This window comes from Centroberyx gerrardi, chromosome 23, assembly GCF_048128805.1.
Source record: "Centroberyx gerrardi isolate f3 chromosome 23, fCenGer3.hap1.cur.20231027, whole genome shotgun sequence".
NCBI classification, from domain to species: Eukaryota; Metazoa; Chordata; class Actinopteri; order Beryciformes; family Berycidae; genus Centroberyx; species Centroberyx gerrardi.
Genome location: NC_136019.1, coordinates 21,887,255 through 21,907,670, shown reverse-complemented (window position 1 = coordinate 21,907,670; position 20,416 = coordinate 21,887,255). Strand labels below are relative to the sequence as shown.

At 42.4% G+C, this 20,416-nt stretch overlaps 1 protein-coding gene across 1 annotated transcript; it reads right to left on the bottom strand.

The window, feature by feature from the left end:
- Positions 1–12,080: 12,080 nt before the first annotated feature.
- Positions 12,081–19,276, bottom strand: sox19b (SRY-box transcription factor 19b). Its single transcript, XM_071900499.2, has 2 exons — positions 18,226–19,276; positions 12,081–14,654 (listed from the first exon to the last, which is right to left on the bottom strand). Exons 1-2 carry the CDS (start codon positions 18,885–18,887, stop codon positions 14,393–14,395), a joined length of 924 nt encoding a protein of 307 aa, XP_071756600.1. The 5' UTR covers positions 18,888–19,276; the 3' UTR covers positions 12,081–14,392.
- Positions 19,277–20,416: the final 1,140 nt, after the last annotated feature.

Sequence of the window (20,416 nt, the reverse complement as noted above, 5' to 3'; positions counted from 1 at the left end):
GGTGAAAACAGGGTCTGAAATCGCTTATTGCAGGTTTAATGTTAACATGCGACTACTACCCACCTCTTTTGCTAGCTTCTACTAGGTAGCACGCTAGCTATTAGCTAGTGTGCTGATAAATAGCTAGTGTGCTAATAAGATGTGTTTACAAGACAGTGATGGTTAGACAGAAATTAAGCATGTCTATTCAATTCTGTTGAGATGGCCATGTTGTATATTTAGCAATACAATCAGCTGTTCACAACCATTGATGTCGACCGCCAATATGGCCGCCAGAAGGTGTGTTATGTCACCTGAAAGCCCTAAAAAAATAAAAAATAAAAAAATAAAAAAAAGATTTCTTGGGTTGTATTTGAACTACATAATTTTTCCTTCCTTTCCTACAGCTCTTTCTCGACCATCCTCATGGCTGTTCGCCAGAGTCCAGAGAAGGGAAGGAGGAGGTTGGCTGGGACCAACAACAAAATTTCATCAAAAAGAAAAGAAAGGGGAACTCCTCATCTAAAGAGAGAGAGAGAGAGAGGGGGGGGGGGGGGGTTGGGGGGCAGTGCAGCAGGCAGGCTGGTATCTGATTGTGCAGGAGAGATGGTAGAGATTGGTAGGTTTGTTAGGCCGGATCACCTGCCGCTTTTCATCTTGGGAGGTCCTTCCTCCCTCCTCGACCTCAGACGAGGCCTGATGCTCAGGCAGGCGCTGCTTTCTCTTCAAGATGCCATGCCCGGTCCGCAAAATAACACCACGGATGCAGTTTGATTAATTACATATTTATTGTACAAGTGATCAAGCATCGTTTGCCTTTTTCATTGAAACAAAGGGGCATGGCTGCTTGCAAGTAGCTGCTCAACCCCTATTGGTGTGTGTAATTTTCATGGGGATCCGCAGAAACACCCTGCCATACAATAAACAGCATTGCAAACACGCTACATTTCTAGATGGCCCGATAAACAGCACAGGAGAGGAAAATACGTTGGCCACACTTAACGTGAACCTCGGTGACGAAGCCTCACCGGCAGATGAAAGGAGTGCCGGGTGCCTTCATCTTATCTAGAGCGCAGGTATTCATGACCCCCCCCCCCCTACTCTTCCCCCAAGAGATTGCCGTGTTCAGTGTGGGTTCTGGAGATAGACTGTGGAGATGGGGAAATGCAGCTTGTTGATCGTCCTGATAAAAACAGCCCACACATAAGACAGATTAAAGGTGCGATGAACACTTAAATGCACGATTTGTACTGCCCCACAAAGGCAAAGAGCAGTAACTGTGAGACTAGTGAAATTGAGAAAACAGGGTATTATCAGGTCCTCAAAACTTAGGAGAAAGTCTTAAAATATATTATCCAAATTCTAGGCCTAAAGTATTCAAAAGTCTTTAGTACCGTTATTAAAGGTTTCTTTGAGCTGCATGTCCACTGTTAAATTAATCCAGCACAGGGTTAGTAGTACAATATGCACCCTATTTGTTTAACTGAACACAGTTGGACTTCATGTCTATTATTAATGTCCTGATGTCCTTTTTTTTATGCTGCTGTATCAACTTTCATTAGCTTGCTCAATCAGAAATAGTCTGGTTTTGCCAGCTTTGTTTCTTTACTTTGGCTTTTAAACTGTATATTCAATTCCAGGTAGCATTAAAAGGTCTTAAAGTTTCTGAAATCTGCAGATACCATGGAAAAATGACTTAAAAGTTTTTCTCCTGTCCCACCAAAAGTACTGTTGGTATTGTTGTTGGATAATACAGGCTAGTTGTTGAAGGCCGATACTGATAACAATGTTTCTTGGATTGAAGCTTATGAAAGTCATTTGTGCCGATATTCAATATGTTTAAAGGTGCTATGCATATTATCTTTAAACATCCATATATCCTTGTCAAAATAATTGTGACACCTTGGTATAATGACTGTAAACCAATGAAACCAGACGATTGGTCTCCTCTATCTCACACCAGTGGCATTGTGTCAGTGTTTCTTAAAATTAAGACCACACTCCCTGAAGAGGGTCAACATGTTGGAAGTGATTTTTCCATCGGTCTTTCATTCCTTCCACCATCTGCCCTTCCCAGAAACTCTGAAAGCTTTAGCTCCATTTGCTCTGGAAGAACAGCGCCCTCTTCCTGTTTTGTGCCATAAAGCAATCCAGCAGATTTCCCTCCAAATCCAACCCGGTTGAGAAACGATGGAAAATGTAGTGTAGAGGCTGACAGGCTTTTCAGTGATGGCCTTATTTGTGTTTCAGTAATTATACTAATGGCTCAAAATTAATGTGGTAATGATTTATTGTTGTTGTGCTACACATAGCACCTTTAACCACTTACATCTAACATTTATGGATATTTTCATGCCAAAAAGTACATACAATTTATTCAGTGTTTCCCCAGAACTTATTCTTGTCAGGGTGGAAAAGTCTCTGAAACAACATTTAGATCATGGTACACTAAAACTCTCCATTGAAAGCCAGGATTGTAAAAACCATAATACTAAAATTTAAACATATTCATGCATACTTGATTTTTAATAAAGGGGCCAATATTGGTCCAAGTCTGTCTCTAGTTTTCAATGCTGTTTTTTCTACAGCAGGCTGTTTCTGTGCATTCCCATGAAAGTGACACACACACCTGTAGTCGCAAGGTTCCTTCCTTAGGCACACAAACACAGAAAACAAACACAGACTTCACCTGTTCAGTCTGGCGCAACCCAGCCACCTCTCTTTACCCCAGGGTGTGTCTCACACCCACCAACCCGCCCCCATCCACTCTCTCCTCACTTCATTAGAGCTACCTGTCAGTCAGTCTCTCATGGCTTAGCAAACACTTCCCTCTATTAGTGGCATTAGGCCTTTATCTGCTGACAGCCCAGCTGGCCGTCGTGGTGGTCCGTCTGATTCACAGAAGGATGAAACTCATCTGGGAAAACTTCTCTTTCTTTTCTTGCCTTTCTTGCCTCATTTGGAAAGAAACTATTTGTTTTCAAAGGCCTACTTTTTTTTTTTTTGTTGTGATGTCGTTTAGATAAAGGTTCGACCAACATGGGTTTTTGAAGGCCAATACACAAAGCTACCAATGCCATATTCATGTCAAAAATTCCAAGTAATCAATGATTTTTTTCTTCTTAGGGTGGGAAAACCTTTGAAACAGCATTTAGACAACGGGACACTAAAACTCCCCATTGAAGGATGCATTAAGGTTTTTCCTGCCCCATAGCATAAAATGACCATAATATATCTGTGGGGGTTGATAGGATTGTTGATCAAGCAATCAATGACTCGTCAATTACCTGGCCAGGTGCTGAGATTTCTGGCTTTCACAACTCACTTTCTGGCCCGTACTCTGTTTTAGAACAAAAACTTTGGAACAAAGACTCAAATCACTGACAAATTTTCAAGGATGGAATCAAGAAATTTGAACTTGTAGGGTTGATGCATCATGGTGGATATGGAAAAGATTTTCTTGATGTTGCTGTGATTTTGATGCATTTACACAACCAAATAATAAATGTGGCAAAGGTCAGCTAAGCCCTTGTGTTTTCTCTGACATGTCACTGAGAATCAGAGCTGCATTTTCTATAAACTAACACATGGGAATTTAAATAAACAGTTTTCTTATTATTGCTATTGTATACCTATAAGATGAGTAGACAGAGGCCTCAGTGCTAGGTTTCAGTACTATGGGCTTGAACCCCTAATGCTAATAATAGACTTAAGAGGTACAAAGCATTAGTATTTGGGATAGTGATTTAAAGGTATAGACTTTTTTGCTGCAGTCCATCCATACTGAAATATGGATTTCTGATTAAAAGATGAATATGAAAAGAACTGTCAGCTTTTGATTATTGATTGGCTTCATGTTTCACCATGTTGAAATAATGACATCAGATTAATTTAATTTTATAGTCCTGATACTGTTGTGCTATTGATTTATATTTAGGTTGCATCTAACAGTTACAGTTTAATATGAATTAGTTTGACATGACCTTTCTGTCCCTTGGTTTGAAGTTCACTTAGATTCTGTCTTTTGCCCTGTGTACGCTTGACAACTGTACCGGGGGATTATTGTAACACTTTTTGCATTTCTGTCCATATCTCCTTGCTCATTTGAGATACATTTTTCAAAATCTGGTGTAAACTTTTTACATCTGTCTGTTACACAACTAGGTAGTTTCAACATCTCCATGGTACACAAAAAAAGCGTTACTGTGTCTCAAAAACAGGGAGAGAAATGTTACATTCTACCCCACATCCTGTGTTAGTTGTAACACCACTTATGGCAAAATGTAACACATTTTGTATTGTGACAGTTAAACACACTGCTATCCAAAAAACGATTTTGATTTAAAAAAATGACTTACCTCAAAATCAGAAATTTGTCTATAAAATTCCCAGTTTTCTTCAGAACTTATTTTCTTTCCATATGTGGGCCTGGGGCTAAATGGAGCATTTACACATGTGATCACCTGATTTCTAGCTTGCTCATGATAGGAAGAATTGAAAGTGTTACAACTATCCCATGCCACAACTATACCCAGTCTCCCCTAAATTTGGTATTGTTTTTTGTTTTTACAATTTCTGCTTTATTAGATATTGAGACTGTGGTTGGGTTTCAATGGAGTTTTAGTGGTTTGTGATGGTCTAAATGCTGTTTCAGAGGCTTTTCCACCCTGATAAGAATTACTATCTAGGGAATACAATACTATGTTAATAATAGGTAGAGTCATGTTACCGCTGCACTGGCCGGCTGGATGAGCTGCTGCAACTAAGACAAATGAATGTACGGGCGTCTAATCGAACGCAACCTCATTCCTGCCTACTGTACGAGTGTGAAGCTGCAGCGAGGAACTGTGTGTGTGTGTGTGTGTGTGTGTGTGTGTGTGTGTGTGTGTCTTCAGCGTAGATGTGGGATGGCAGTGGAGGGTGGCCGCTCTGACAGCTACTGTTGAGAGATGAGGGAGCTCCCCTCCCTACCGCCGAGACACTAAACCGTCACTTCAGAGTTTTTCCATCAACCTGTGGCTTGGCCTCCCAGGATGCCTCACTGCAACTACAGTCCGCATATTGTAGCCCTAAGCCTCTAAGTTGAATCATTGGTTTCTCGTGGTTTTGAAAAATACATTGAAGAGTTTTGATCTTTAATAATCTGGGCATCTGGGCTTGTTATAATTATATGATGTTATGTGTCAGATCGCTGGGTGTGTGTGAATTAACTCCAACCTACATACACACTACATGATATTCTAATGAGAGGGAGGGAGAAGCTGTGTTCTCTTTGAAGGTGCTACGAGTATCATTTTAACATTAATAAATTTGGAGGGAAATCTGCTGGATTGCTTTATGGCACAAAACAGGAAGAGGGCGCTGTTCTTCCAGAGCAAACGGAGCTACAAGCTTTCAGAGTTTCTGGCAGCAGATGGTGGAAGAAGTGAAAGGCTGATGGAAAAATCACTTCCAACATGGTGATCCTCTTAAGGGAGGGGGGGGGGGGGGGGGGGCTTATGGGAAATGTGGTTTTAGTTTGAAGAAACACTGGCACTAACAATACCATTGGTGTGAGATAGAGGTGACCAATCATCTCCATTATGATCTCATTTGTGTACAGTCATTATACCAAGGTGTCACAGTTGATTTAACAATGATATATTGATGTTTAAAAATGCTACACACGGCACCTTTAAATTGTCTAGCATAGTATTGAGTTATGAATAATTTGGTGAAACCTGGAGTTTGTGTTTCACTGAAGTGTCCCATGCTAACAAAAGAACTGAGAACCACTGGTCCAGGAGTAACAAAGTACATTTAGTCTTGGTCATGTAACTGAGTAGCTGTCTTGTGTACTGAGTATTTTTTGAAGTCCACCTCACTCCATTTTAAATCACATCTACTGCAGAATACAAATTTTGTTTGCTCTCCATAAGCATTGCATCCGAAACTGAACAATGGCTGTGTGAAGCCTGAGGGGAAACGATGAGTAGGTTTGGGAAAGTCAGTGAATGTCATCAGATCCAAAGAAAAAACACTAACAAATCCCTAAATTATTTTTATAATATTAAATCATGCTTTACTTTGTTTATGCACTTTATTATGTAAAGTCTTTTTCAATTAAAAAAAAATCTTGTTTGAACTCTCTGGCCTCTTGGTATTACATGGGAAAGATTTAAGATGTTTTTTTGTTTTTGTTTTTTCTGTTTAAAAAAACTCTGTAACTTTTACTCTCAAGTTTTACAAAACTATACTAATACTCAAGTAAAATTTCAGCAAAGTAACAGTACTTTTACTTGAGTAGGAGATTCTAGTATACTCATATCCTCCCACTTCTAGTTATTATTATGCAGAGTTTCCCACTGAGTTCTACTGTTGTCAGACAAAACAATGATCCTTATCGTACATTTATCATCAGGCATCCCGGCTGTCTCTCAGTGCTTGTATGTGTGTGTGTGTGTGTGTGTGTGTGTGTGTGTGCGTGTGTGTTCGTTTGTGTGTGTTTTCATGCGTCCTCATGCATCCGCCCCCCCCCTCCCACTAAGCCCTCCCATTCCCACCCAGGTATTGCGTGCCATCAGTGGTTCAGCTGCAAAGTGTGACGGTGAGTCAAAAATGCAGCGGATCCAGTGTTCAGGTTGACGTTCAGTCCAACCGTGGCGGCGCGCTGCCAAAACAGCAGCCGCCCACTTGCTCACCTGGCTGCCAGCAAACAACACTGCTGCTCGCCCAACCACCTGTGGAGGAGGGAGCGGCTGCACGGTCCCCTGTGTGTGTGTGTGTGTGTGTGTGTGTGTGAGAGAGAGTGTGTTCTTGTAATTCTATACCTATGAGGACCAAGTGTCCTCACAAAGATAAAAAGATGAGGAAAATTAGATTTAGGATTAGAGCTCATATTACCCTTTTTATTACTGTTGTCTTTGGGAAGCCCTTAACCAGAACTGATTTCAATGACACATTTTGATCAGATTCCACACAAGTAGGCATGAATGTGTTTCCTTTCTTATTTCTTTCCATTCTTATTCTCATTCTCATTCTCATTCTTATTCTTAGTAGCAGTAGTAGTAGTAGTAGGAGTAGTTGTTGTAGTAGTTGTAGTAGTAGTAGTAGTGGTAGTGGTACCACTAGTAGTAGTAGTAGTAGTAGCAGTAGTAGTAGTAATAGTAGTAGTAGTAGTAGAAGAATAAGTAGTAGTAGTAGTGTTACCACTAGTAGTAGTAGAAGAAGAAGAAGTAGCAGTAGCAGTAGTATCAATATCAATCTATTTATAAAAAAACATTTCATTTTACCACTGTGTTTTGGGTAATTAGCAAATTCTGGTATAAATAAAAATTAAGGAAAATCAAAAGCTTCCCTTGGTGGATTAGCCTATATCTTTGACTACTGTGTCCCTACTCAGATTTCTCAAAGTAGGCTATATTGTGAAGACAAGGGGAGACACAACACCCCGCTGTACTGAACAGACTCAGAGGACAGGGAGTCTTCATCCACACTCAGTCAAACCAGCTCCGCCTGCAAAGTCTATCAGCAGAGCAGATCAGACCTGAAAAAATTGCCTCACTAATGCTAAATTAGTAATCAAATTAATTAGACTATTCCTGGAGCAAACACAAAGCACATGAACAAGCAACTCTCTCTCTCTCTCTCTCTCTCTCTCTCTCTCTCTGCTCTGTGTGTTTGACCAGCAGCGGCAGACTGACTATGGAACAGAAAACTCCGCCTCCTTCTCCTCTGAGTTCAATGAGTTGTCAGTTGAATAGGCCTATGTTTTCTCCACAATTAGACGTACTATTAAAAACATCTGAATAAAACTGAAAAAAAATATTTGTGTCCAATTCATTATTGGTGCATTGCTGAATATGGTATTCGGATTCAGGAGCATCCCTAGTATAGAGACGATGGATTGAAAAGGGTTAAGGTGGGGACTCAGGGGGCCCCATGCTTGCCTTTGCCTAGGGCTCCCAAACCACTACGTTCACCCCTGGTGGTGAGCGAATGGATTCATAGAAGATCCTCATAAATAGAGCAACACAAACATGTTTGTGTATTTGTGTGTACATAGGTCATGGGTGTGTAAGAGCTTTTGAAGTAGCTATACCTAAGAATTTTTTACAAAAGGTCTATTCTGATCTGCAAACCTCTACTAGTACTTCTACTGTGTATTCTCATGTGTTTGCGTGTGTGCATGCGTGTGTGTGTGTGTGTGTGTGTGTGTGTGTGTGTGTGTGTGTATGTAGCAGGGTGTTTGCCCTGCTATGCGTGCAGGATAGGAGTGGTGTCTAGGCTCCCAGAGGAATGCAGCAGGTACATAAATACCCAGGCAGCGTTTCCATGACTGCTTTTGAAGTGGTGGTTTCCTGGAGCAGCGTTGACGAACTCATTCCTGTCTTTTTGTGTTGATATAATTCCTAATCTCTTACTTTACTGCTTGGAGTGTTCATTGAGAAAAGAAGACAACAGCGGCAGCCGGTGAATTAGAGCCCGGCCTGCCAGTCAGCGAGCGTAAACTCACCCCGCAGGCGAGGAAGCGGCATTCAAATCTAATGTGCGTCGCTGCAAAAAACATGGGAGTTTATGACTAAATTGTGTGTCAGCAAAGTAAATGCCAGCTCGCGCATAAAAACCCTGTTGGTAACCGCCACCTGATTCACCCCCCCCACACACACACACACACACACACACACACACACACACATACACACACACACACACACACAGACCCTCTGTGTTGAGCGCTGAGCCTGGGCTGACCACAGCTCCTTGTAGAGACTTTAAAGTCACCCTCAGCAGATCCATGGCAACCACTTGTTGAAGCCTCACTGCTCGTTGCTAAGAGATGGGATGTATTGGACCAGAAAATCCTACCCTCGACCCCCCCCCCCACTCCCTACCCCCGCATCCCCACCCCGCTCTCCACCCCCCCCAACACCACCCACCCATCGACCTCAGCAAATACAGCCCCCCCATAAATGCACCGACTTCCGCCGGTTTACGTGCCGAGAAACTTTCTTTCGGTTCTTTTGCCAAATGCAAACCATCATGAATTACGCTCCTCACCCAAAAAATGGGTTCTATACAGGACCAGAAAATTGTTTTTCAGGCTTATACTATAGCAGAGCCCTTTACATTGATGTACAGAAAGGTTCTCTATTGCACCATGCTCAAATGGTTCTACATACAACCTTTATGGTGCTGTAAAGAACCATTTACAAATGTAAATGCTCCAAACCAGAAGTACTAAAGGAACCTTTTAAGAAATACATACAGGTTCTTTATTGAGAAAAATGTAAATTTTAATGTCATTGTAACAAATCAAAGAGTTCTTTGTGTTATTACAGTTCTATATAGATCCACTATCCTAACCATAGAACTGTTGAAGAACTCGTTTTTTGCCCATAGGTTGTAATCAACATTTAAGGGATCCATTAAACACTAATATATGCCAGCATTCCTGCATCTAATATTATTTGCCACCAAAACTTCACATCTGCTCATATCCACTGAATTTCTGACTGTTGACTGACAAGATATTATTTGGTCAATGTGAGACACAGGGACTGACTAGATATTATTATTTGGTCAGTGTGATAAATTATTAGTTGTAGGTCACCAAACTATCAGCGCTCAGGTATGTTATCTAAAATTAGTTCTCAAAGTGGGGTCTGAGAACCTCTGGGGCTCTTTGAGGGGGTTCCTGCGGTCCTTGTGAGGGTTTCAAGGGTCTTTGGGGGGGGGGGGGGGGGGGGCAGTTCCAGGAGTCCTTGAGAGGGTTCCAGAGGTCCTTGAGGGGGTTCCAGGAGTCCTTGAAGGGTTTGCAGGGGTCCTTTAGAGGGTTCCAGGTGTTCTTAAGGGGGTTCCAGGAGTCATTGAGAGGGTTCTGCAGGTCTTTGAGGGGGTTCCAGGAGTCCTTGAGGGGTTTGTAGGGGTCCTTTACAGGGTTCCAGGTGTTCTTAAGGGGGTTCCAGGAGTCTTTGAGGGAGTTCCCGGGTTCCTTGAGGGGGTTTCAAGAGTCTTTCAGCAGGTTCCAGGGGTCCTTGAGGAGGGGGGTTCCCAGCAAAATGAGGAATAGTTAAATTTCACTATAATTGAATTCACTAGAAATTATCCCAATTAGAGAATGCATAAAAACGACTGTCGTAATCCTAGGTTTCATTCTCACTACTTTTATCTCCCCACAGTGTAGACAGTTCTACAATTCAATATTAAATCAACAAGTAATATTTTCCATATGGGTCCCTGCAATGACATCTAATCAAATGCGGGTCTAGTGTGGGGATCTTTACATGAAAATGTTTGAGAAGTTAGACAGTAAAGCTACGGTGGGTTTTACCCCCCTGCGTCCTCCATCTTCCTCCTCCTCCTCTTCATCCTGGTGCCCTCATCTTTCCCCCCCATCCTTTCGCTCCCATCCCCTCCCCTTACTGGCCGATTAGCCGGTGCAGGGCTCTCTCCCATTTCCATGAGAAAGGCGGCGGTCGGTGAAAGGGTTAAGCCTGAGGACGAAGCCCCAGAAAGCAGCGCTAATTTTCTGCCCGGCGGGGGAGCGGGGGGGTGCGGGGAGAGGGAACAAAGCGGCCCGGGGGAGGAGCGGAGGACTCCGGCTTTACTATCTGCACCTGCGGCCTGAAAAGCCGCGGACAATGCGCCTCCGAAACGGCCAATTACGAACGGGCCAGCCACCCGCTTTCTCTCCGGAGAGAGAGGAGGGGTGGAGAGGAGAGAAAAGGACGAGGAGGGGGATGGGGGAAAGTGAATTTAAAAAGAGGGTAAAGAGAAGAAAGTAAATGATCGACCTTTAAATCATTCTAGGCGCTATAGACTACACCCCCCTCCATCCAACCCCCACCCATCACCTCCTCCCACCCCGGTTGGACACCCATGTTCTCTAGCAAAAGTTTAGTTTTGTCCGCCTCCAGAGTTTTCTTCTGAGCGCCCTCAGGCATAACGGGTCCGCCTGTGGAGCCGCTGTGAAAGTGAACGGGTTGGTTTTGATTGCCCCTATGCCATGCTTGTTATTTTCTATAATGATGTGGATGGGTGAGGTCATGGTTGCAGCAACAGCTGAGCGACAGCAGAACTCATGTGGCAACACAGACAGAGATAACCAATCTGTAGAAGTCACCTGAAATGGATAGGAAGTGATTAGGCTGGTCACACACACAGACTTAGAGATAGAGAAAAGCTAGAGCAGAAAGTTACCTATTTCTTAAATTATTATTATTATTATAATTATTATTATTATCATTGTAGAAGTAGCAGTTTTAGCAGTAGTAGCGCTAGTAGTACTTATACTGTACTTGCAGACTTTACATACAACTTATAAAGGGATCATTCCCTATTCTTCCACTTTAAAATTTCTTATACACAATTTTATATAATTTAGTGTTATGTTTAATGCGACCAACAGGAGCAACCTACCAAGTCAACTCCTTGTATGTACAAACTGTGCCAATAAAACTGATTCTGATTCTTAAAGCTAAAGTCATAAATCAGGTGACTACAAATTCTCCTTCTCCAATGCAAGTGAGTTGTTTTTAGTAGTGGATTGCTAAGGAACGTCTAAGCAATTTACCACAATGTAAATATTCACCCAGTTTTTACAAATTTAAAAATTTAGGCTACAAATAAAGTTCCCTTCAAATGTATTGCACCCCTCACTGTTCAAACAGTGGGTTGGAAATTAGTTTGTCAAGCTAGAAAATGAGGTTAATGACCCCATAGCCTTTTCACTTTTAGGTGTTGTTTATTAATAAACTTCCAATATGTCAGATTGTATTATAAACTTGTCAGAGCACTAACACGCATATGTTATTGCAGTAAATATAGCCGAAAACCAATGACTGTGGAGTTAAAGAGCCAGTTGAATCAGCTTCTCCACTAAATGTGTGTAATCTGTCCATTATGTAAAGATGTTCATTGATCTTCATTCATAAAAGGACCTGAAGTGCCCCCCGGGAAAAATAAGGCTTTTCCTTTTCCATTCTTCTCGCCTCTATAGGATCTCCATCATAAATAATGCCTTTGGAACTGAAAATACCCACACATTTAAGAGAGATATGAGGTCATTCAGGAAAAACAAATCTATTTTCATTTTGACTTTTTATTAATATTTTGTTTGTCATCAATGCCATAACAAAATGACAGGTTTTTTTTTTAATCAAAAAGAATTAAGACCCTTAGTATAAGAGCTTAAAAGGAATTTTATACATTATGTACATGAATGCTGCAGAACTTCATATCTTACACTATTTACAAGCATGAGTATTAACATACTAAAAAATAGAAATACAAGTCAGTATAAAAGTTAATTTTCAAACACTTGGATTGCAATGTAAACATTCACGCATTTCTTTAATATAACTTAAAAGGTGAAAGACCTTTTTCCAAAAGTAATCAGGTGACTACAATTTCCCCTTTTCCAATGCAAGCAAGTTCTTGTTAGTAATGGATTGCTCAAATCTAAAGCGACTGTCAAAATGACAATCTACTACATGCTAAATATTCACCCAGTTTTTGCAGATTGAAAATATACAAATAAAGTTCCCTTTAAGTCCATAGCAGCACTGGTAACTATTCTGACAGCGGGCTGGAAAGAGTCAAAACAGGGAACTGGGACCCACAGAGTTCAGAAAAACTTTGAAGCTTTGTCATTTTGCAAAATTATTCTTCAAGAATAAAGATTAACATATTTGAAAGAAAATCAGAATTTAGAAACAAGACAGGTTCGTGGTAGGTTTAATATGAAACTTCTTGATACATTCTTTTCATTGATGGTAAAGTGAAATGGCTTAATTTAACAAAAACAATGGATAGGTCCTAAAAAAAAAAAAAAAAAAAAACATTGTTTGGAAAAAAAAAAAGCATACATTTTGTAATTTTGTAATTTAATCATTCAAGTGTACTTTGAAAAAAACAACAACTTGTTTTTATTTTCTGTTTGGAGTAAAACCATTGAATGGAAATGCAGCATTTCACATCAAATTTAATTAATGATAAATCCTAAGAAGAATGCAACACCTGCCTACAGCAAGTGACAATGAATAAAAAGAGCAACTCGGGACGCTGCCAGAACAATGCAACTCAACTAAAGGAACATTTACAAACAAAACAAAAAAAAAAGTCAAACAAACAGCAATCCAATCTAAAACTAATTACACAACATAATTAAACTCATACCGGCAGCAAAAATGACAACTGTCACATTCCTTTTAGACTTGAGAATTTAAATCCAGTGATCTGGTCTGAGTGTGGAGAATGGCTACCACTGAGTACAAGTACATTAGATTTATGGTTCAGTATTTTTGTAAACTATTAAGACCCGTGCTGGTTTTGCATTCTAAATAATATCACGGATCTTAGAATAGAGTTTGTATCATTTTTTTATTTCCATTGGATGCAGTGACGATTGTCCAACAGGCGTTTACCATGTCATCCAACAGGATTGAGAGCAATAATAAAAAAAAATAAAAAAAGAGCATTTACTCAACCGAGCCCAAGGCACAAAGAGTTCATTCTTATAAAAAAATATCTCTTGCTATTCAAAGTTGTGCATTTCCCTCCCACTTTTCCACTCCCCTCATTTCGCCCCACCGGCTGCTCTCCGGCTCCTTTGAGAGGGTAGAACGACGACCAAATAACCAATAACCGGAGCACTTGCAGGTCATGTGATTTGTATATCACCGGCCTGGAGATTTTGATTGGTCACCTGGCTGCCAGTGTTTTGTTGGTGCTATAGGTGTCTCTCTGAAGTGTTGGGGTTTTTTGGGTGGCGGGCGAGCGGCTCGAGGGTGAAGCGGCGGAAGACTGAAAAACCCCGGTGACGGGTGTAACGGGCGTCGCGGGCGAAACCCGGGAGGAAGTGTAATTGGTATACGGTGGAACATTCAGGAACCCCAGTGTCACAAGTGGCAACATGAGGTATCAAGAGGGGGTCTGTGATCGGACGTTATTAATAAAAAGACAAAAAGGCTAAATTCATAATATGTACATAATAAACAGACGCCATTGTCCGTTTACAGCAGTCCTTCGTGGAGAGAAGTCCACTAGAGACGGGGGGGAGGGGGTATCAGCTGTGTGTGTGTGTGTGTATGTTGGGTGGGTATTTAGCTGGGACAGATGTGTGTAAAGTCCTAAAATGAAGAGGTAGAAAAACAGCCTTTTTATCTAAAAAAGAAAAAAAAAAGTCATGGCTTGTGTGTGCCAGTAGAAGCATCTGATGACAGGTATCTATGTGGAATGTATGAGACTGTATGCAAGTGTGTGTGTGTGCGTCCTCGCATCTCGTGTCCCCACGCTACTGTCAAGTCTACAGTCACCCAGACCGGACTCCATCCCCAGCCCAGCCAGTTGTGCATCGTGAGTGTTACTGGTCGTCCTGCACCGTTCAGTCTTTAATCCCATCGTTCCCAGTTTGATACAAGCCCTTTTCCCCCTAGATGTGCGTGAGCGGGACGGTCCCGGTGAGGTAGTGCTGCTGGACACTGCCGTAGCCCCTCTGCGCTGCCGCGGGGTCGCCGGCGTCGCCCCCCGGTCCCGGGATGTACATGCTGATCATGTCCCTGAGGTCGCCCTGCAGAGGCCCTCGGTGGTGGCTGGGCGTCCCTGTCGGAGGTGAGTGGGACACCGGCTCCGGCTTCACCATGGACATGGTGACGGGGCTCGGCTGCTGGGGGCTGCTGCTGTATGACATGGGGCTGTGGGAGGAGGACAAGAGAATGGTAAAGCAAGTGGAGAAGTCAGAGTCCATCTGAGAGCAGAAATACACCATGGATGATTCTTTTTTGGTGGACCTACTTTCCCTCAACCTGCCTGCTACCATGTCTACTTCTGCTTCAGTTAGCCTAGTGGTTTGCTACATTTCCCATAATGACCTGCACCCCTTACTTAAACCGCAACACGTATTGTAGCTGCATTGCGTTCTTGGTCTATTGAGATCACGGTTGGTGGAGATATTGGCATCTCTGCCTCTTCTACGATGGATTTCTCCCTGTATGATTGTTGAACATCTGTGCAAAATGGCAGCTCTAGCAAGAGTCTGCAGGTCTTCCAACCAAACACTACAGCAGCTGATTTCACCGTTAAGTTCCTCCTCTCTGGTTGAAGGTGTGTTAATCAGTGAAGTCAGCTGCTGTAGTGTTTGGCAGGAATAAAAACCTGCAGGCTCTTCGGTCGTGATGACACAGGACTGAAAACTACTGTTACATAGAACCCTTTATGTTGCAATAAACAACCCTTTAGAAAGGTTCTCTATGGCACCATGCTCATAAGGAACCTTTTAAGAATGACAAATGTCCCAAATCAGTAGCGTTAAAATGGGCTATACTTCAGCTCAATGTTGGGAAAACAGTGACTGTGATTGAGGGCATATGCCTGTAAGAGAATTGATTAAGGGCCATTAACTTAATCTTGTAACGGGTAACAGAATATCCCATAAGATGGCTTGTCTATACAAATAGACGGCAGGACCATGATTCTTTATTCAAATGGTCTGCAATCTGAGGTTAAGCACTTCTATACTGCACAACACAAAACAAAGCAGATTTTCAAGTAAAACCTTGTCTTGTCACACCAAAATCATCATTGTTCAAGTGTTACAGTTGTACATTCAAGTTAATCCAAGCAGCAACCTCGCTGTTTGTTTCTGTTAGAGGAAGTTGAGGCTTGTTTAGGAATGGGAAGAAGCTAATTCTGCATGAACGCACCTTCCTCAACTAAACCGCCTCGCTCCATTTTAACATTGGGCAATGAGTCAATATGTCAGTGAGTCAAAGAGCACTCTGGTCTTCAAACCAGAAAGCAGATTATTCATAATGAGTGCGGTACACCTGCATGTTGAGACAAACAAAGCGGGGATCAGGGAGACTGATCACTGCATATTTGACTGATCTACAGATCAACACTGGCCTAGTTTACACTGCCACCTGCAAACTCAGTTCCCACCCCCCACCATTTTAGACGTCCCATCTTTTCATTGCCGTCGAAACAGGAATAACATGGTTTTGGCGTGTTTAGACAGAAAATTAAAAGACGAGGGAGTTCTCCGCAGGGTTTCTCAAGGGCATCAAATGCAACTTGAGTGATGTTGATGCCAAGATGGTTTTCTTTTGGAAAACTCACACCATGGTTATATTGGCTCAACAACATTAGGTTAAAGGTGGTAAGTGAAAACATTTTAATAAGCCCGGGTCCCGGGGGAGGTTAAATTTCTCATTTGGGTCACAGGCTGAAAAGCCTGAAGAGCCCCTGCTGCAGCAAGTGGCAGGACATTATGATCATTATCATAACATTTGTATTATGAAACCTGTTGTTTAGAAGCATGTCTCGGACCCCATTCACTCAATTTGCCAGAGTGGGACGGGACAGGCCTGAACATGTTAGGCCACCAACGTGACTTGAACATGAAGCTTTTGAAATCTAAATAAACATGGACTTGGTGGAAAAAAAATGTCAGAATGTCTTTGAAAGTGGTCATAATCTTAAAATTTGTTTGGAGTCGTTTGTCCATGACATCACTCTGGCCTGTTGTTTTCACTGGGATGCACTGGGGGGCGCTGGGTACACCAAGCACTGAGGAACCATGGGTACATGACGTACTGGGGGACGTTGGGTAGACAAAGTACTGCGGGACGGCGGAGAGACAAATACTCGGGGACGGTGGGTAGACGAAGTACTGGGGGACATTGGGTACACGACATACTGGGGGACGGGGGGGTAGACAAAGTACTGGGGTACGGCGGGTATGCGTACTGGGGGATGATGGGTACGTGTACTGGGGGGTTGTGGGTACGTGTACTGGGGGGTTGTGGGTAGAGGACCACACACAAAGCAGTCCTGGCTGCTGCAGTGAAGTCATCCTGATCAACATGCTAGGCAGGATCCAGGAGCAGAGCAGAGCGTTCCACCCATAACAAGCAGCCTGTTGTTCCAAGAAATGCAAAGTTTCTAAGTGACTGGAAAGGATGCAATTCCTGACAATGATAATGTTATATATTTACATGTTTAAAAGGCTCATTTTGAAGTGTTCTCTCACCAAGTCTATTTTAGGTCAGTCTATATATTTGTGAGTGTATTTACATGATACTAGGCCTATTCTCACCAAGGTAATTTTAAATCAAGTCCATTTTAGACCATAGGGTATTACGCTTATTCCTTTCATGTCTATCAAATTTCTGCCTAGTTTCCAAGTCACTCTCTTGACCATATTCCTAAGGAATTCAATATTGGCAGTATTCAAAAGGTTACTCAAAGATTCTTAAAAGAAACCAAGGCACTAAATCAACAGATCAATCAGTGAAGACAAAGAAAATCTTATCTGTTGGCTAGGTTAGGAGTGTTCTGTGAGAATTTAGAGTTCGGCATCCATCTTAATTTCTGACAAGCAAGCAAATCCAGTTTAGCAACAAACAAGGTGGATTATCAGATTCAGGACTAAATATTTACTCTCAATTCATCGGTCTTAGCTTAGGAGAGTTTGTTCTCAAGTTGATTGATTGAAGAGTAGTCCCATAAGAGTCTGCTAAAAAGTTTGGCAGTCTATTTAAAAAAAAAGAAACATTTGCAGGTTAATTTAGGCATATACAATTATTTAAAAGTAAAAGACAAGAAACTAACAGACAAACATGGACCTGTTGCAGGGGTCAAAATTAGGAAGTGAAAAAAAAAAATCAGTGTATGCTGTGCCTCATTGTGTGCAATAGTGTTTGTGTTTTTTTTTTTAAATCATAATTGAGGAAATAATTATGTGATTGTTGTGTGCGGAATAGGCATGTAGGCAAGTGTAATTATGGCCTTGTGGTTCTACTTTTTAAACCAGTTTTAACAACAGGCTTTGTGGAGAGAAAGTTATTATGAATTAGTTCATCGCTTAGGCTTACAAAAGTATCACCATTACATTCAAATGAAATACTTTGAGTTTCCAGTGGGCCAAGATGTTGGGGATAGCGCAAAGAACCCGCAAAAAGTGAATCGTAAACAGACAAATTATTTGATTACCCTCAATGAATGATTTATTTCCAGTGTCCTCATTTTGCAAGCTAATGGCATTTGGTAAGGGCGGAATTTTTTTCCCAATCCAGATACATTAATAACCTCTCCGAACTGCCCTTACTTGTATAACTCGATGACAAACATCTTCCTCCCATGACTGTGCGAATTATTGAACATTCTGCCAAGGAGCAATGTATTCGAGAACACGCCTAGGCTTAAGAATAATTATATTTGTACAGTAGTTCCCTTGACAGAGTTACCTGTCAGACTGAAGCTCACCTGTACGAGTTGGCTCCGTTCATGTAGGTCTGTGCTGCCGTCATTGCAGGGGGGTACTGAAGGGCCGACAGGTCATAGCGGTGTAGCTGCTGCGTGTAGCCGAGCGCCTCGCCCTGCATGCCGGCGTACCCCCCGGTGGGGCCCCAGCCGTAGCTCTCCATCCTGGGACTCCCACCTTGGCCCTGCGCCGCCGCAGCCAGCAGGTTCCCGGCTGAGAGCGGATACTTGCCCACCTGAGTGTCCTTCTTCAGCAGGGGTTTGGTCTTGCGGCGCGGCTTGTACTTGTAGTCCGGGTACTCCTTCATGTGGACCGCTCGGAGACGCTTGGCCTCGTCAATGAAGGGCCGCTTCTCGGCGTCGGTCAGGAGTTTCCACTCCGCTCCCAGCCTCTTGCTGATCTCGGAGTTGTGCATTTTAGGGTTTTCTTGGGCCATCTTGCGCCTCTGGCCGCGGGACCAGACCATGAAAGCGTTCATGGGCCGCTTGACTTTATCCATGGGGTCGCCTCCGGGCGGACATGCCGTTTTGGAGCTCGGGTGAGAGTTGCCGTTGCTGCCCATGCTCCCGGTCATGTTGCCGGTGACCGGTGACATTCCCTGGGAGGTCTGGTGCGACGGGGGCTGTCCGGTTGGCTTCAACTCGTGTTCCATCATGCTATACATCTTCGATTTATTTGTTTGCCTGCGACAAGTTACAAAACAATTTAACTACTCAAGCACAGAGTCACAGCCTTTGTCGCCGTCCACCTGGCGACTTGTGGCCAGGTTTCCCTACAGGTTGAACAGGGAGCACCAGGTGATCCAAATCAGCTAATTAGTAAGGACACACCCGGGAGACAAACCCAACGCAACAGACGAGCTCGGTGCTACTTTTCAAATTAAAAGTCTGAGTGAGCAGTCATTACTTCGAACGAGATACTGAAATATATTGATTTAGAAAAGTTTTCAAAATGAAACGAAGACAAACGGAACAGCGAGTTCTCTTCCGTCCTGGTAAAGAGTAGGGAAAAGTAGAAAACCACTTGCTGTCACACGGCCGGGTTACTCAGACTGAACTGATCTGCCTGTTAACCAAAAAAGTTCCCCTTGTCTCTCGTGCAGTTGTAGCCGGCTGTGGACCAATGGGATCGCGCAGATCTTCAGCATGTGCGCATGTATTTGCATCTGAAAAGGCGCGGGCTCAGAAGGTGCGCGAGACACTTGTTGATGGCGGAGAGACAGAGAGAGAGGAGGAATCTCAATGAGAAAAGTAGCCTAATAATCAAATCAATAATAGTAAATAGATTTCAAAGTAGGAATTTTATACTTCTCTGTCACACATAAGCTATTAGGCTACAAAGTCCCTGTATCTAATATCATTTACCAAAACTTCCAAACCTGCTGATATAATGTCTGAATGATGACTGACAAGATTATTATGTGATACATTTTAGAAGAAGGTCGCCAAAAACAGTTTAGAGCGAAATATGATGAAAATATAGCCTAAGCTAGAATTCTGAATATAAGCCTAAATGATTTCTCTTTATATGGCGGTTGTTTGCCTGACTGGAGGTCTAAGTTTTGTTACACGTTTTTATTTCAAGCTAGCCTACATCCCAGGTAAGAACAACCGTTAATTCAACTATTATAGGAATAACTTGGAAGTAGCCTAGTAGGACTCATTTCAAATGCACAACAACGGTAATTATTTTTTGGTTGTTGTGTCTGCTGTTAGAGCCAAGTGGTTTCCAGACGTCTGACCCTCTTTTCAGATGATTGTCCTGAAGACGTGTTTCTATACACGGGTATTGATTTGGCTACAATGGCGCACAGAATTACTTTAGAGCCGCAGGAGAATAAGGAAGAGCTCTGTTGGCTTGGCCAAATAGACCTTTTATTATGCTGCCTTCAAGGTCTTTGTTAACAGCAGCGTTTCCCAAAACTACAAGGACCATGCTGCTCCCCAGTCTTCCCAGCTCATAGTAAAGCCTACATCATATTAAGTGGTATCAAACCGATGTAGGCTAAGTCATATGAAGACAGGGTCAATAAGGAATAAAAAAAAACCACAATCACCTTTTAGAGTAGGATATAGTAGCCTATATTTTTCAACACACGCCATCCATCTGATCCATCTGATTTGGGGTAATTACACACATTTATGTTCAATCATTGTTGTTTAATCATACTAAGTGGAAATGTACGAATTAAAA